Consider the following 18,198-nt stretch of genomic DNA (forward strand, 5'->3'; position numbering starts at 1 on the left):
ATATAAAACAAGGGATGATCCAGGCAATGAAAAGTGCCAGTAAGCCACTGTTTTGCTTCCTCAGAAATATCTAGGACCTAAGTTTACATCTCCAAGAGGCACAGTGGTTGTGCCCAGCGGAGCTGATAATCTTGACTTGCCCGACACCGTGATGGATAGAAGAGAGGTCAGTCCTTTGAGACTAGCTAATGATACTGTAAATCACCAAAGCCCAGACATGTCCGAACAAAAACTTCCCACAAAAGCTTTTGTCCTCTTATTCAGCTGTCCTCTTATTCAGCTGAGCCGTTCCTTAAAAGTAGCTAAAGCAGTCAGGACAATTAACTTGCCATCAGGAATACACAAAGGGACAAAACACTGCAATCGGCCTATAAAGATGTAGAACAGTTTTATGACTTATATGCCGGATTTGATATTTCTGATTTGCTTAGACCTCATGCAGATGATTCACTTTTGTTTAAAAAAAGGAAACTGGGCATCACCAACCACCGCCCTGCTGTGGTCCCTCCGGTCCGGCCTCTTCCAGCCCGCGGTACCGCAGAACTGAGATGCAGCAACTGGCCCGGGACCCCCGGGGCTGGGGCCGGCCCGCAGCGGGGAAGGGATCAGCGCCCGCCGCCCTCGGGGTGGCCTCTCCCGGTGCCCCGGGCCTTGGTGCGGCCTGGAGCGGAGCGGAGCCTAACGGCGCGTTGCCATGGCAGTGCGGCGCCATGACACCCCGCGGCCCGGTCGCTATGGTACCCAGCCAGGCACCTGCTCGGCCCCGCCTCCGCGCTCCCGGAAGTACTCGCTACTTCCGGGGCGCCGCGGGGAGCGCCGGGCGTGCGGCGGCATGGAGGCGCAGGAGTTGTTTCGGCGGTTGGGTGCTGGTGCCCGCTTTGACGTGCGGCGCTTCGGGCTCGATGCGCGGAGATTCGGGGTGCGGCGCCGCCGGGGGGAGGCTGGGACGGGCCCGGGTCCCCTCCCGGCGCGATGCTGGTTCCCGGGCCCGCTCCTTCCTCGCAGCGGGGCCCCGGGCCTGCCTGCAGCCCTGTGGCAGCGGTCCGGGGGGGCGCTGGGCCTGGCCGGGGCGGCTCACCGTTTTCCCTGCTCTCTGCCCCAGGTGATAAAGGGGAGCGGCTGCAGCGTCTCGTTGGAGAGCCTCGACTTCTTCGGGCGCAAGGAGGGAGCCTCTCTGGGGTCTGTCGTGGAGAGCTGGGGGCTCACAGGGGCTGAAGAGGAGGTAAAGAGTGGAGAACAGCCGCAGGATGAAGCCGGGAAAAACTATGGAGAGATGGCAGGAAAGAGAAAAAGAGCTGCGGAAAGCGGTGGAGGGAAAAGAAAAAAGAAAAAGGCACGAGGTATGCGTGTATGTATATGTACATGCGTCCCTGGCAGAATAGCCTTATCAAGTTAATGCTTGTTTGTTTCAGTTCTTTAAACCTGCGGGTTTTGTAGGTAATTTTACCAGAAAAAAAAAGAGGCTAAAGAGATCTTTGGCTGGCCTGTGTCTGAGCTGATACAATAATTGGGCCAAGATTGAGCATGAAGGCATGGAGGTGTGGTTGCCAGCCTTCTGGAGTTTTCGTTAACTTTAGCGAGAATGAGAGAAAAAAAAGGCTTTGACATGTCCTTTTTATTAAATACCTTTTGCCTGGATTTTACTAATGGAAATTGCAATTTTTTTTTAAACTTCCAGAAGCAACATCAATACCAGAGTTGTCAGAAAGTAATGGAATAAAGTGGATGTCCTCTTTGGAAGCAAAATTCGAAGTTGCAAAAGACAGAAAACCTACTGCAGAGAAACTGGAACGCTTGAGAAGAGAAAAGGTGGGACCACGGAATTCTAATGTAGCGACAGGTTACTTGGTTTCTATGGGTATTTTGTCTGAAAATTGAGGTTCACGTGTGGTAATTTCTCTTAGGAGGAGAGTGACTGAATATGGGGCAAATAATCAGAAGATGAATCCATACATGTTTGGCTTTATGCTGTTGAAGAAAGAAAGAGTTTGTCGTTTTTCTTTTGCCTTTTAGATAAACCGCTTCAGAAATCAACACAAGATTAATGTTCAGGGAACAGATCTTCCTGACCCGATTGCAACATTTGATCAGCTTCAGAAAGAATATAAAGTCCACCCTAAAATCATGGAGAATATCCAAGCTGCTGGCTACCGTGTCCCAACACCAATCCAGATGCAGGCTATTCCCGTCATGCTTCATGTAAGTTTTCTGGTACTGCGTTTCATTATAGGGAGTGTGGCAAAATTTGGAGAGCAGTCTTCCTTTCAGGGTCATGGCAGTGGTTAGTTGCACAGCTTTAGAGGTACATCAACTGCATCACAGTTCAGAACTGACCCATTACAATACTCTTGATCTCTGCTTCTACTAATGTATTTTGGGTTAGTTTGTAGCATTAATATTTACGTAAATGTGATTTTTTTTGTTGTTTGTTTTGGGTGTTTTTCATAGTAAAATAATGCCCTTGTTTTTCTTACAGGGTCGGGAACTTCTAGCTTCAGCTCCTACTGGGTCTGGAAAAACACTGGCATTCTGTATTCCTCTTTTAACACATCTGAAACAACCTCGGAACAAAGGATTCAGAGCTCTGATCATATCGCCTACCCGAGAACTTGCTAGCCAGGTGTGTGTTGAAGGGAAACGGTCTGTCATGTTGATGTACTTCAAAGTTTTCACTCTGAATCAGTGGGGTTTTTTTTTTTCTTTTATGACCATCAGATATCAGAAAAAACTAATTTAAACATTTCTTTTAAGTCTTGTCTTCTATGAAATAGCTATGTATCTAGTATCTCAGTCTAATCTAAATGATTAGGTTAGAGACTCAGGATTCTTTGACCATATTTTAAAACTGCCCAGTGCTTGGGCACTCTTAATACCTGCTTTCATATTGGAAATTGCTACAGGAGATTTATCTGTTTGTCCCAAACACAGAATTTCAATGAGTAACTTAATATTGAAGCTTTGTTACTAAACTGAAATAAAAAAATTACAACTCTGGGCAGAGTTCTGTTTTTAGTCAAATGGGACAGGAGGCTTATGGGAGCTACATCATTAGAGTCAAAATATGGTAGTCAGACCTGTGAGGACTTTCTGGTGAATAATACGTTAGAAAGATGGATTTTATTATGCTAAGAAAACTAGACAGCTTTCTCTTAACACTGAAATTGGGGTGGTGTTTGAAGCTGTATCTTCAGGATTATCTGCAGTTTTTTTCTGGTTAGAAAAGCTAATCAGCTCAGTTTGAGAATTTAATCTCTGTTGCTACCTTTTCAGACACATCGGGAGCTGGTGAAGTTGGCTGAGGGGACAGGCTTCAGGATACATATGATCCACAAGGCAGCTGAAGCAGCAAAGAAATTTGGGCCCAAGTCTTCTAAAAAATTTGGTAATTGTTTAAACTGCTGAAGTGTTTCTAAAAATTTAAAAAATGTCACTGACCTTTCTTTTCTGGCCTGTGTGGTTTTAAAGAGGTTGGTTAATACCACTCAAGATGTGCAATCTATTGCTCAACACTAAAAACAGTAGCTGGCATGGAAGAAATAGGAAGTGAGCCTGAGAGTGGGCCTTGTTAAGTTGTACCTCTGGCTAATTGGATCGGAACTTGTGTTTCTCAGGTCTCCGTGAGTCCAGTTTATTTTTTTTGGTCTTTTTCGATGTTTTGCTTTTTCTTCTTTTCTTTTTCCCTTTCTATAGACATACTAGTCACTACTCCAAACAGACTCATTTATTTGCTGAAACAAGATCCTCCAGCAATAGACTTGACCAGGTACTGAAAGCCTATCAAATCTGGCTTTGCTACTAGCTTTGCCACTGAAAAGCGGATGTGTGCTTAGGCCTTGCATCTGTGAATGGTCTGTTAAACTTCTGCGTTCTCCGTAAGTGTCTCTTACTGAAAAGAAAACCTCTCTGTTCCTAGTGTGGAGTGGCTGGTGGTGGATGAGTCAGACAAACTGTTTGAAGATGGAAAGTCGGGGTTCCGAGACCAGCTAGCCTCCATCTTCCTGGCATGCACGTCCCACCTGGTGAGAAGAGCCTTGTTCAGCGCAACCTTTGCACATGATGTAGAGGAATGGTGTAAACTCAGCCTTGACAGTGTTGTTCTGGTGTCCGTTGGAGCAAGGTAGGTGTGCAGTTGTATTGTGACTCACTCGTATTTTTCCTTTCATGGGCAAATTAGTTGTTTTCCTTACATCATCAGTCCGCTTGGTGTAATGTCTGTTGTTGGTGTTAGTATTGCAGGTTGTTTGTCTCTGGAAAAAATGTGTGTAGGCATATAGATCTTTCTCACATATTGGGGAAAGTGTTGGGTTTTTTTGCCTGTTACTTTATCATCAAATAATCATTAATCTTAGGAGTATGTACTTGTGAAGTAAGTTTGTGGAGTATTTCTCATTCGCCAGGTAATATTTTATGCTTTTTATAAAAAACCACAAATGGTAGCATGCTTCTCTTGGATTTCTGGTTTCAGAAACTCTGCAGCGGAAACAGTAGAACAAGAGCTGGTGTTTGTTGGATCTGAGACAGGAAAACTAACAGCAATGCGAGACCTTGTTAAAAAGGTATTTTGGAGAGACTGAGCACGTTCTGCTTACGGCTGAACTGAGCTGTGTGTTCTGTCAGGGACTTGCAGTTTCCTAGGTCAGAGACTTCTCTGTGACACAGATTAAACCATTGTCCAAATCTGCTATGCAAGAGGAAGAGTAACTACCCTACCTGTGAAAATGGAGTGTTCCACATTCTTGGTTATATATTTGAGCTTTGCTTAGGAGCAGTTTGTGTTAGCAGTCTGTTTAATTTTATTTGGCAGTGTGAATAGGTTCTTCACATTGTTGGTGGTGTGAGATGGAAATCAGTGCATTAAAATGCAGCCTGATGCTTAAGTCAGGAACCATTCCATCAAAGGCAATGAAGATGAACTTGCTTAGTTCTGACTCCCAAAGATTTGGCTAGTAAAAAAAAAAAAAAAGTCAAAAAACTAACAAGAAAACATCCTCTGAGATGTAAAATATTGGAGCTGGTTAAGTCTCTTTTGGTAGCTTAGTGACTGCAACCAATAATGGTAGGAAGAGGGCCTGAACCTTACAGAAGCTTATTCTTTTTGCAGGGTTTTGCTCCTCCAGTCCTTGTTTTTGTACAGTCTATTGAGAGGGCTAAAGAACTTTTCCATGAACTTATTTACGAAGGCATCAATGTGGATGTCATCCATGCGGACAAAACACAGCAGCAGGTAGGAGGGTGTAATTTCCTTTCAAGAAAGGTAAAAGCAAGAATGTTGGAATGTAACTTCAGGTAACTGACAGCAAATTAATGCAGGTTTTTGTTAAGAGGTTTAGCTTTATTAACATTGTGACAATTTTCAGAAAACAAGTTCGCCTCCTTTCTCAGATTGTTAATTAGGCTGTTTCCAAGTATGTTTCTTTCCTTTTCCTAGAGAGATAATATAGTACAGAGTTTCAGAGCTGGGAAGATCTGGGTGCTTATCTGCTCAGCCTTACTAGCTAGAGGGATTGACTTCAAAGGAGTGAATATGGTCATTAATTATGATTTGCCAACAAGTGCGGTGGAATACATCCACAGGATAGGTGAGTGAGTGTTCACAAATTATGTCCTTTTTCTTACTTCCTAGATCTTTGATGTAGATGCTGTTGTGCATGAACAAAAAAATCCTGGAACAAAGCCTACTCTCTTGCTGCAGCACCAGCTTCTACATTGCTTTGTCCAGTTTATATCTGGGCTCAATTTTCAGTAAAACTGCAGTCTATGAACCTTTAATATTTAGATGCTTCAGAGACATACCTGTGCTTTCATTCAATAGCAACACTCTTTAAGAATCGGCGGCTTAGTATACTTAATTTGAACACACATCAGAAGGCTGGGGCTGTGAAAAGGAAAAAATAAAGGGAGATAAAGTAAAATCTCTTCCCTGCAAAATTTGTGTTTGACAGGTCGTACTGGAAGAGCAGGGCACACGGGAAAAGCAGTCACATTCTTTACAGAAGATGATAAACCTTTATTACGGAGGTAAATTGGAAGCATGATATAGCAAAAATATTTTTTTGTTTTGTACAGTGTACTGCTGAACTGCGTGGGTGTGACTGGTACCACACACCTTGTAGGCACAGTATTGAATTTTAAGGTTTCTTTTTGAAACTTTTCACTGGTGCAGCCAGAGAGAAACTAGCATCCTTTCACTTCTTTTCAGGTGTCATTCACTTCTTTTCAGGTGTCAGTAATCACAATGCGATGATTTACTTGGTAGCACCTTTCAGTGAAACTCTGTTATTCTGACTTGAACCTTGCTAAAGGGCAGCTTAAACAGTCTTTACAATTAACTTTGCTCTTGTTCTGGTTTTCCCAAGTCATTAGTTGTGTAGAAGGCATGACTGCCTCATGCTGTGCTCTAGGGTTTCTAATCCAGTTCTTTAACTTCTTTGTGTCCAGAATAACTTGGTAGGACTCTGTTTTGCCTTACTGCTTTTTCTTCATCTCCTTGAAGACTGTACTCACCTAGAGTTTCAATTTGTTCATCCACACGGAATTCTTAGTTTCATTTAAGCCTTTTATGACTTTTTGTTTCTTCCTCACCTTACTTTGAACTCACTTTTGTGTCTTTATTTCTTGCTTTAAAAAAATCACAACAGAACCCCAAAAACCAATAACAAAACAGCCAGTGGTCCAGTATTGCTGTTTTCTGCAGATGCATATCTCTTGTCCCAGCACTCGCTGCCAGAATTGATCTCTTCTCTCTTCTCCTTTCCAGTATAGCCAATGTTATTCAGCGAGCTGGCTGTCCTGTGCCAGATTACATAAAACACCTTCCCAGACTGCAAAGGTACGTTCATCTGATAGATTACCAGTTTGTTTTCCATTTTAAAAGCCCGCATGAGTGGTTCTGTAGGGGTCTAAGGTTTACAAAAGATCTAGTTGTTTACAATGTAATTTCAGTTTAGCTGCAAAAGGAATTTTAGACAGGGTGGGGGTGGCAGTTTTTTACCCAGACAAAAATGGAAACAGAAAGAATTCTTGACTTAATGGTTTTGCTGGAGTTAACTATTTTTCTGTGAGTTCCCTGAAATCTGCTTTAGACTTGCTAGGCCCATCCTCATGAGTTGGGCTTTTGATAAATGAAGGGAAGTCCTTTATTCTTTTGTGTTGCATTTAGAAAAACTGGTGTGGGGTGTATACATATAGATAAATAGGTTTTTAATTAGTACTTATTTTCATGCTTTTTCATAACTTTCTAACAGTTTCTAAAACTAGAAATCCTTTATATATATATATATGATTAGACTTATGTATTAAATTTGTTTTAATATCTTGGGAGACAATGTGGCTGAACTAACCTTGACATAACACTGAAAACATACTCAGACCCATAAATCCCTAACATCCAGTAAAGATTTTCATTACCTGTTTTATTTGCTTTGGATATTAATTTTTGCCCTTTGAAATAATTTAATTCTTCACTAAATGTCATTCTCAGCAAACAAAAGAAGAAGTTCATTAAGAAACCATTGGCAAGAGAATCCATTTGTACCACCCCACAGTGTTTCTTAAAAAAAGCCAAAAGAAAAACGTAAGTAGGTTTTTCTCAGGAGGAGGTAAGAGATGCTGTTTGTCCAGAAAAGGCCCATCAGGCTGCCTCCAAAAGAACTGATAACTTACGTGGATGGACCACCCAGTCTTAATGATTTTAGTGATAGTGAAATTTTAATGTTAATATCTGTCTAGTGGACATGGGATTAATGCCATCAGTTTGCCTTACATGGTGCCATGTATCAGGTGATAGCAAGCTCAGTTTAAACTACTGGCCTTAAAGCCAGACTTCAGACAAGCTCTCCATTTGACAGAACCTATCTGCAGCTCTTCTAGCAAAGGGCTGGCTTTGATTTTAACACATGGAGTATTAATAAGAGAAGCAGATCTTAAGTTGTAATGGCTAGAGCTTGCGGGATCATAAACAACACCCTCACCCTATGCTTTGGAGTGTTGCTACTGAAGGATTTATGTTCAGCTGCACTGATAGGGTATAAAACAACACATATGTCTGTGTAATTGCTGTATGCTTCATATATGATTCAGGAGTTTTGGTCTCCAATGTGTTTCTTGTAGGAAAACTACAAAGGAAAATAAGGAAAAAAAGAAAGAAGATAAAAATGGCAGTAAATTGCAGACTGTTTCAAAAAGCTGAATGATAGACTACTCATGAGCTGGGGGTGACACCTGTGTCCGAATGGAGATAGCAGCGATGGTGAAGGGAGACAAACATTCCTTGTGTTTCCTTCTGGGTGAGGATGGATGTTTTATAAATAAGAAAGTCTCTACTGAGGAAATACCAGTAGAAGGTTCCTGAATGCTTCTTGCAGAAGCTGAAGAGTGTGCTCTTGCAGTAAATGCCTTGTGTTTCTGAATAGTTCAAAAATAGCATCTGTTTGTGTTACTCTCACGCAGTTCTGTATTACACCTTGGAAGTACCGTCAGTTCTGTGTTCAGATCGCCCTAATATGTTTGTCAGACTTCCAGAAGATTCAGTGGCAGAAACCAAACAAAGCTTAGTGTCAGGCTTGGTAAACGCAGCTGTCGGGTTTCTCTGGACACTGAAAAAAACCCACCAAACCTACTTGTATTGCATGTGAACGTAAAGCCTTGCTCCTCATGTTTTTTTCTTATGTAAAGTCATTTTGAAATAACTAATACTTTCTGTCTGTAAACTCCAGTAATTTTGTTACTGTTTCATATTTAAGCCTTAAAGCAGAATAAACAAGGTCATAAAAGATTGTAATAGAGACCTGCCTCTCTATGCAGCTTTGAAATAAGTCTGCAGCATTATTCCTTAGTCTGTTAGGCAAAAGAGGTCAGCCTCCACACATTTTCTACCTCCTATTCTGCTAAGTGTGTCCTCAGCTCACTGGGGTTGTGTTAGAATTCTGGTAATGCAGGAACAACTTCTCCTTTGCAAGTCTAATCCTTCTTTAAGCAAGCGTTCCTGTGCAGGATTGTCCTCTTGCTTTGCCATGCTTGATCCAGTTTGGAAATGGATCCCCAGGTGTGTCGGTCGTGTGCAGCTGAGCACTGGTAACTGCTTTGCCCAGCTGACAACGGTGATGTTTGGTGAGAAACTGCTGATGACTCTCTGCGTCCTGTTTTGCTTATTCCTGAGCTAGACCAAAGTGGAATTCTTCTGTTGGCAGAATTGCATCTTCTATTTGGGTTATATAGGAAATAATGTCTTCATTTTGACATCTATGAACAAATTTACCTGGATAGTTTAATAAAGATAAGTTGTATATTCTGATAAATACCAAGTTGTCTGCTGTGAGATTGATGGTAGATACAAGGTGGAATACGTGTAACAGTTTGAGGGAGGCATTGCCAATATTTACCTTTAAAGGTACTGCTAACACAGAGAGTAGATGTGCTTATTCTAGTAGTTGTGGTGGGAAAAATGGCTGTGGATCGTGAGCATCCCTGTCTCATTGCAGGGTGCAATTCTAATTCTGAGAGGCAGAGCCACAGTTCTGAGGAATATAGTTTTAAAATGAGAGTTTACATTTAATTTAGCTTTTTCTCTTGGGCTGGGTTTGATTTTTATGTTTCTGACACCAGTCAGCTGTTGAAGCAGTGGCTTTTCTCGGGATTTACTCCCCCGTGAAGGGCTGTGATGCTGTCCCACCCCAGTGCCCCTTTTCTGTGGGTAAGGGACAACTCCAGAACTTCCACGCTTTGTCCAAGCTGTGCCTGGCCTCGTCGAGAGAGAGGTGCTGCTTCTGCATGGCTCTGTACCGGCCTCCTTCATCACACTGCGCCTCAGCAGCAGCGCTTATTTTATAATACTTCTGAGAGGTTTTTGGCAAAATTACCAGGTAAAAAAGTAATATTTGCAGGGCTTGCTGTATTTCCCTGTCCCCTTGGCGCTTTTTTCGGCACTTTTTCACGGGAGAGGTTTGTTTCAGTGCCTGAAGCTTTTAACGGTATCCAGCCTCGATTTTAAAAGCCTTCCTTGAGGAGAAGGCAGGGCCCCTCTCCACCTCTCAGGCCCCCGCTGCCCGCCTGCATTTTCCCGCCTTGGCCCCCTCGCTGAGGGGCCGTGGGGTGGCGGGACTGAAGGGCCGCGTGGCCGGGCCGGGCCGTGAGGCAGCGGGACTGAGGGGCCGTAGGGCAGGGCCGGCGCCGTGGGACTGCGGGACTGAGGGGCCGTGGGGCCGGGCCGGCTCAGCGGGGCCGCGGGGCCGGGCCGTGGGCGGGCCGTGGCTGGGCCCGGCCCCGGAAGCCGCCGCCGCTCAGCTGACAGCCGGGGCCGGAGCGGGAAGATGGCGATGCGGCCGGGACCCGGCGCGGGGGGCCCCGGCGGGGCGGCGGGCGGCGGCGGAGCGGGGGCTGCCAGGTCGGTGGTGGCGGTGGGAGCGGGGCCGGGGGGCGGTGGGGCCGCAGGGTGAGGGGCGAGGCGGCGGAGGTGGGGGGGGCTGCGGAGAGGAGGGCGGGTACGGTAGAGGTTGGGGGTGTGAGGGGACTGAGGGGGATACGGAGGGGGGCAGAGATGGGGGTAGCTGGTGGGCGATGAGGAGACAGAGGTAAGGGGGAGACTCGTGGGGTGGGGGCTCAGGGTGTAAGTGGGATGTGGGGACAGAGGGGTCAGGGCCCAGGAGGGCTGGGGGGGGGGGCGGGGCAGGAGGGGTACGTGGGGTCCTGGTTGATCTGTGGGGATCGAAGGTGGAGTGCGGGGATCCTGGGAGTGGTGTCTGTTGTCCTGGTGGGGTGTGGTGGTCCCAGGAGAAATATGTGGGGTCCCGGGTGGAGCGTGGGGGTCCTAGGATGAGTGTGTGGGGTCCTGGGTGGAGTATGTGGGTCCCAGGAGCAATATATGGGGTCCTGGGTGGGGTGTGGGGGTCCCAGGCAGGGTGTGGGCAACGCAGCTCTGGTGGCTCCACCGTTTGCTGAGATTTATTCACATTTTGGGAGCCCACCTCACCCTGATGCTTGTCCAGGCCTGTGGCCGCGGTGTCGGGCAGTTGTAACCCACTGCTCAGCAGCCGCAATCTCAGGTATTGGGGCAGAATTCCAGGATTTTGCCAGTCCTGCTTGGGTGCCGCTGGTGCCGGCAGCGATAAACGTTGCTTAGCACCACCCGGCAGGTTTGTGGCCGGAGCCTCTGCCCCCGCCTGCTGCTGCTGGGGGGAGTTTTCCCCTCCGTCCCACAAAGGGCACTTCATCAGAGAGGGAGAACTAAGGAATGGTGTCAGGAGAAAGAAACGGTGATAGAGAAACACGTGAACATGTTGTCGTGTTTTTGGGAAGGCTGGGAAGCTGTATTTTCCTACCTTTGAAGACTTAGTAATTTATTTATTTTTTAATGTAGGCTCTGGCATGCTGTTTATCTGTTGCCCTACTTCGAGGGAGGCTGGGTAGATTTTGCATTTGATGTATAAGTTCATTGAGTTGTCCTGGCTATCTGAAGCCTGATATCTTGGCAGTGTTATTGGGAACGTGAGGATGGCAGGTCTGCACCGGGGTGATTGTCACCTGCAAGGTGCGGGTCCAGGGTGTCCCCAGCAGCCCTCTGAGCCAGGTCAATCTCTGCACTGGATTAGAGGCAGCCAAGGGGTCTGGAATACTTGGGAAGAGAAAAAAGAGAAAAGCTGAAGCGTGTATGTCTGCCTGTGCATGCTGTGGAAAGGATGGGAGGCAATCTTTGTGTTTTCCTGTGTCTGTAAATCTGAAACAATTCTGGCAAGGGGCTGGATAAACTGTCCAACATCTTTGAGCAACGCTGCCTGCTCAACAATTTAAAAGGAAAGCAACAAATATGTTGTTAGTGGACTGTAGGTTTTGAAAAAATAAAAGGATTAAAAAGTCATTGTTTCCTATGGTTAGTATTTTGATTTCTTTGAGAATGAAGTCCAGAGGTAGAGGAAAAAGTTCCATTCTCTGTATCTGTGTGGGTTCTCTGCTTTATTTTTCACTTCAATTTTTGTGGATTTCAGCCATTTAAAAATTCTATCACGGTCTATGTTGTGTGACAGAGTTGCACTGACTGGGAGTTAAGGTGTTAAAATCCATTTCTAGGTGGGAAAATGTGTAGTTTGGAGCCTTTATAGTGAAGTATGAGTACAGCAAAGGAGTTGTTTCTCCCCATGATCTTGCATTTTGACTGAAGCTGTTGGTTGCTTGTTGGGGTTTTTTTAAGCTCCATATTTAAAATACTTAGAGGAATTTACAGATTTATGTTACTACTTTAAGGGTTCTGCTTTGTTTTCCTTATATTTATTTTATTTGTGCAGCATATCACATATACTACACTTTCTTACTGCTCTACCCAAAATATTAGGGCTTGTTGCATGAAGCTAGGTGGTAAAGTGCTTCTGCTACTAACAACAGAAATGTCTGCAGGTGCATTTAAAGCATTATGGAAATAACAAGGAAGACGAAACTATATTAAAATAGCATGTTTGATAATAGTCAGCTAATCTATATATTTTAAGCATCATTAAAGTTTCCATTGTCTAGAAAGTGCATTTGGTCATTGTAGAGCACAGTCAGCTAGCTATAAATGTTCTTTTAGCCTCCAAGTAGTGCCCATCTTTAAAAAAAAAAAAAAAAAAAGAAAAAGACTTCTTACTTTGTCTGTTTATTCTTCATAATTCTGTTAGTGTTATTTTGAGATAACTGGAATTGAAATGTTTTCTTTAAAAGAAAGTTACTTCTGATGTTGCTTCTATCATGATACAGTTACCAAGTTCAATGGCTTTCTGTAGTGCTTCAGTTAATCTCACAACTGACTGTGCTTTTGGTTGCTTTCTCAGCGATGAAAATCAGCAGCTTTAATTAGCTGCGTTTCTTTTGCATCTCCAAAAGGTAGTTTAGAAATAAAGTTCCTGTTGCTGGGGTTTATGTATGTGCATGTGTGGCTGCTGTTGGCAATTGCACAGCCAAATCTTTGAGTGAGGTCTGTGATGAATCCGAGCTGCGCGTACGGAGTACTGTGCTGCAGGAGCTTGCTTTGCTACTTTTAACTAGCTCTTCTTCCAGTGCCCTGTAATTAGCTGCAGGTTTTTTTGTTGATTGTGGAGGTTTTTTTCAACAGAAACTTATAAATAAATCAGGAGCTCTGTAGAAAGGGATAAATATTTAATAGTCTTGCCTTTATTTGCTTCCCACAAGAAGTGGTACCTTGCTATGCTTGTTCAGTCTATGTTACATTTGCTGATTTGGAAGAATTCTTGTTGACTGGATTCCCCAACAAGAAGACAAAACTGGAAGCTAGAAACACTTTTCCATACTTGTGAGCTTTTCAAAGATAACTTCTAGTATTTCGTCATTCTAACTAAACTAAGAATGGTGTATTTTTGTGATGCCTAACATTGCTGCACTTGCAGATCTGGCTTACGACAGAAGCTCTACACATCTGAACTTGCACGTGTTTTAAGGGGATGTATTGCCAGGGAGGCAGTCTGTACTGACAACTGTTTCCACAGGTGAAACCAAATGCAGGCAAAACCCAGTTAATTCACTGGGCTTCAGCCCCTGAGTAGAGAAAACATCTTTGCTGACCGGCATCGGAGTTCAGTCAATGGGTCACTCAGATTTTTGATCAGCTGTTTGTCTTCACGATGTTAATATTTGTATGCTGAGAAGTGGATTAAAAATGACCAAACTGAACACCAGTCAATTGAAGGACCTTGGCCACAGCATGAGCTGTGTGAACTGAACCCGATCCAGAGCAGCCCAGCACTTGTTCTGAGGTGAGGTAGCATGCATCTGCACAGTGCTTCAGAGAGAGAAACCAAAATTTGTTGTGATTGAGGATGATGAGACCTGGACCCGCTGGAAAGTGTAGGTGTGTGTTAGCTGTGGAAGGAGAAGTTAGCACATAATGGTCAGGGTAAAAGAAGAAACTTCAGAAGATTTTGAGTTAGAGGATGAAATGAAGAGTAATATGGGTTGTCTTGGTGACCGTGTAACCTGCTGTCTGTATAGTGGGTAGGTGTAATTTGCTCCTGGATAGATGCATAATTTAAATTCCTTATTTTATCTTAGTACTCGTATTATACATCTCTTATATTTATAAACCAGGTTGGCTTTCAGAACTTCCTGCAGGTTTTGAAAAACTGTTTGTAGTCATTTATGGTAGCATTTTCTCCTTTACTGTTAGGCAGTTTCTTTTACATCCACCCTCGTGCTGAGGAATATTGAATATCTAGAAGTGTGTTTCTCTTTCATGGTATTTTGATGTAATAGCTGCCTGGGACACTGTTTTGTTTGTTCTTGTTTGGTAAATTACTGCTGACATGGGTTTCTGAGAGTTGCTTGCAAATGAGACTTTTTAGTTAGGTCCTTTTCTGCTGTTCAGCAGCACAGCACATGCTTCTGTTTGAAAGTGAGGGCTAGCAATTTCCATTAGGATTTCAGCTGAAATTTTAAGTTCTTCCTCCAGGTGCACTTGGCCCTTGATACTTGAATGAATATTTTTCCAAGGCACTATTTTTCTTGTAATTAGATGTAATTAAGAAAATAGAAACTCCATTGTGTTCTGATACGTAGGTTTCAAAGGGTGCAAAAACGCAGGAGTGATGGGGTTTCATGGATAGTTTATTTCTCTGTGGAAAACTGTTACTAAGCAGCTGAGAACTATTGTCTGGTGCAGTTAATGGTCTTGTGGAATCAGATACTTCCAGCAGGAGATCCTTATTCATTCCGCAGTGCTTGACAGCCTAGCCTACACTAACAAACTGACCTGTTACCAACCTGCGTAGGTGCTGAAACTCTTGTGGGTGATGTCGATGAGTCAAAGCCATTTTAGTGCTGCTGTGGAGGATAAGAATCTATTTCTTCCTTGCCTTGCAGCCCATGCTGTTGTTGGCACTCTGGTGCTTTGGGGGATCCTTGGGAGGAGTAGCCTTTTCCCTTTGGTGGGGCTGGGTTCTGTGAGACCTGCAGCAGCACACAAAAATGCTGAGCAAAAGGTAGGAGGCTTTGGCGGGGGGGTGCTGACGTGAAAGTCCAGGTAGCTTTTTCAATTATTTTTATTTGCACTAAAATGGTAGACTTTCATGGACCCTGGTTTTCCTCCCACAGCTTCATGTTTCCTGTTGCAGGTGGTTTAGGCCCCCCTCAAGGTATGTATCAACCTTGCATTTTGAGCCCACAGTTCTTTACTTTATTTAGATATATTAAACAAAATAGTTCTGCACTGATGCTCAGAAGTGTGATCATTACTTTAACTCAATGGCTGTTTTTCCCTTTGAATTCGGTACTGGTAAGCTGACTCCTGCAACTCTATAAAACTTTCTATGCATGTTAAAGGAGCAGTGTTACCAGAATGCTAGATTAGGTCTAGGAAAAATACACCTCCATTTTTAACCTGAATTTGCCTTTAAGATTTTTGTGTTATTTTGAGTGTGGTATTTAACCTTTTTATGCTTCATCTACCAGCTGTGTATACCTATATTGTGTGGGTGTTGCAAGACCTGGTAAATATTTACAAAGCACAGCAAGACCCTGGGACAAGAGTCACAACCTGAGTGGAAAGTATTAATACAATAGGAGAGCCTCAGCCTTAAATTACCTTTGTTCTCATTCCTGCTGCAGTGCTCTTTGTTTAATTAATGGAAAATACAGAGAACTTGTAGGGAAAGTGGAGACTTTTCTTACAAAAAAATCTCAGGGACTGATTTATGGATTACTCCTGACTGTGTCTTATCCCTCCTGGGGTGTTTTTGCATGTGATGTTCAGTTATGCACAGTTACAATTATCTCGTGGTGTGCTGGTAATGAACATGTGTTAGTGTATGCCTCCAAAGACAGCAAAATATGAGATACGAAAATACTGAAATATGATCCATTTGACTTTATTCAGTGAATTAATACATTCCAACTTGATTTCTCCAATTTTGTTGATGTTTAGCTTTTACTGACTTGTATTTTAACCATTCTAATATATGTAGTGGGCTAATTAGCCTACAAACGGGTTATCCAGCCAGATCAGAATGTGAAGTTGTGTTGTGAAATGATGAGTTTATTTCCCAAGACTTACCTTCAAAAGCTGCCAGTCTGGAAGTTTTCCCTTTCAAGAGAAACAGATGATTATCAGCACCAGTCAACCTGGTTAATTAAATCTTGTTAATTGGAAATGACCCTTTCAAAAATGGTACGGGAAGAAACCCACAGAGAATCCTTAGGACAAGTAGGAGAATTAATCAGCTTAGTTATCGGGAAAGCATGATAACATTTCTTCCCTTAGGCTGACTGATATCTAAACTAAGGAAATTCTGTGGCTGCCTGTAATGTAGCATATTTTTTATTTTTTAAACAGCCCAGCAAGACGGAGAGTTTTTTTCCTTTTCTTTGCTGGTTTAGTAAAGAAAAAGGGGGTTGGGGGTGGTGCGGAAAGCTTCAGCACTAACTGGGAACTTACATTGTTTAATGTTTCATTGTAGGGATGATTCCTATGCAACAGCAAGGATTTCCAATGGTTCCTGTCATGCAGTCCAATATGCCAGGCATGATGGGAATGAATTACGGTTCTCAGATGCCTCCTGGACCCATGACCATGCAGGTGTGTGGCAATGAAATGTGGACAGAAATGAGATACCTTGGCATTAGCTGCCACCTTTCAGACAAGAACCATAGTCCTCTCACAACTGCAGTGGGGGTAAGAGGGTGGAACCTGGCTGAAAGCTGAACTGTGGGTATTAGTCCATAGTGTGGCATCATATCTTGTAGTATTCTTTTGAAGGTACTTCTGATAATTTAAAGAATTCTACACGTTTCACTGGGATCTGGATAGAGCGAGCGGGGGAGTTTGGCATATGTTACTCACTGTTGTAGAGTAGAGAGAAATGAGGGTGTAGTGCAAGGACAGCATCAGAAATATTTAAAGTAACTTGGATGTTATAGCCCACTCAAAGATGTCAGAACCTGAACTTTCATTTCATTATACGTGTTACGACACCAAAGTGCGATAAGAGAGGCATGGTCTCTGAACAGGGAAGGAAACAAGAGGATCAGCAAGATGTTGAAAAGCTACCAGATGCCACCTACTCCAAAGTGTGGTTAGTAATAGTATTAAGTTGTTAAGTAACTATAATTCAAAGCTCCCACAACATACCTTTCCTGTGTTTTTTAAATTTTGCTTCATGCATTTTCTTCTTTTGCTTTAGTTTTATGTACTTACCATTAAGGTGGCATATTGTGTAGTATTTTAAATTAGACCTTTATAAGCTTATAAAAAGTGACTGTGTACACAGTCTGATTGATCATGACCAATTCACTGAATTATTTTATCTCTTTGTAACTCAAATGCTGGAGTTAATAGAATTAGTTACCTGAGTGTAGCTGGCAATTCATAAACTTCCTTTTTAAATACGTTCTTAGGGAGCAAGGAATCTCTTAAATGCACTGTATTTTCTTACATGACTGGTTTTCCCATTTGTCCTACTTCCTGTGTTTCGTTCTCATTCTCATTCTTGCCTAATGCCTAAAGTAAGTTTAACCCTGCTGTTGCTAATTGAGGAATAAGAATGAAATATGAGTAGCTAATACTGTTTTTTCTCTTTTAATCTTTTGTTTTCTATTTAGCACCATATGTGCTTATGTACAAGTTTGCACTTTGCTGAAATTTAATGTTTTGGCATGGCTTTGTAGCCAAATTGCTATGTGACAAATTGAATTTATTGTGTCTTGCCATCTCCTTACATTCCCTTCCCACCCCCACCTGGAATTTATTGGATTAATTTTGTAAAATTTATAGAGGAAGATGTTTTTATGAGTGCTGGTCTAAAAATAATAACAATTTTTGTTCTCTCCCTACGTGTTCTGATACCAAATGCAAAATGAATGTTGAGAAAAGTAGATTATTTTCTGGCCCTTTATATTTTCAGGCAAGTTTTCCTGCTATAACTACCGGAATATATTTCTTAGAAAATGTTTCTGATACAGATGCAGTTTATTTAGATAAGTTGCCTCTTGGCTGTTGTCATATACTACCTGCCTCCCTTGGACCCCTGGATAAGCTATGTTTGCAAAATGACTAGACCACATTTTGCCAGCATCCATTGTTGGTTAGGAGCGTGCACCTCCAGCAAGGAATTTAAGAGTATTATACAACTGCTTAGAACAGGAGACAAAGAAACGAAGAAAAACCCAAAAGCATGATACTGAGCCATGTGTAGCACTGTAGGATGCCTGTAACCATCCTGCTTTTGA

The 18,198-nt window shown here is 43.0% G+C and overlaps 2 protein-coding genes across 7 annotated transcripts in view; both read left to right on the forward strand.

The window, feature by feature from the left end:
* The first annotated feature begins 803 nt into the window (after positions 1–803).
* On the forward strand, positions 804–9,298 carry DDX52 (DExD-box helicase 52). Its single transcript, XM_037370927.1, has 15 exons — positions 804–919; positions 1,103–1,340; positions 1,679–1,809; positions 2,014–2,199; positions 2,477–2,620; positions 3,271–3,382; positions 3,691–3,763; positions 3,914–4,117; positions 4,466–4,556; positions 5,102–5,224; positions 5,429–5,579; positions 5,943–6,018; positions 6,758–6,829; positions 7,481–7,573; positions 8,110–9,298. Exons 1-15 carry the CDS (start codon positions 833–835, stop codon positions 8,186–8,188), a joined length of 1,860 nt encoding a protein of 619 aa, XP_037226824.1. The 5' UTR covers positions 804–832; the 3' UTR covers positions 8,189–9,298.
* A 977-nt stretch (positions 9,299–10,275) lies between these two features.
* SYNRG (synergin gamma) overlaps positions 10,276–18,198 on the forward strand; it is a 43,481-nt gene continuing 35,558 nt past the window's right edge. For 5 of the 6 annotated variants that reach the window (XM_037370941.1, XM_037370950.1, XM_037370969.1 and 2 more), the window contains exons 1-3: positions 10,276–10,381; positions 15,070–15,110; positions 16,431–16,549. In XM_037370941.1, coding sequence (XP_037226838.1) covers positions 10,308–10,381; positions 15,070–15,110; positions 16,431–16,549 — 234 coding nt within the window. In that variant the 5' untranslated portion in view covers positions 10,276–10,307. Of the gene's footprint in view, positions 10,382–15,069; positions 15,111–16,430; positions 16,550–16,950; positions 17,046–18,198 lie in introns of those variants that run through there. The other variant, XM_037370959.1, reaches the window with a different exon arrangement.

The sequence above is a fragment of the Falco rusticolus genome, chromosome 1 (genome assembly GCF_015220075.1).
Source record: "Falco rusticolus isolate bFalRus1 chromosome 1, bFalRus1.pri, whole genome shotgun sequence".
NCBI lineage: Eukaryota > Metazoa > Chordata > Aves > Falconiformes > Falconidae > Falco > Falco rusticolus.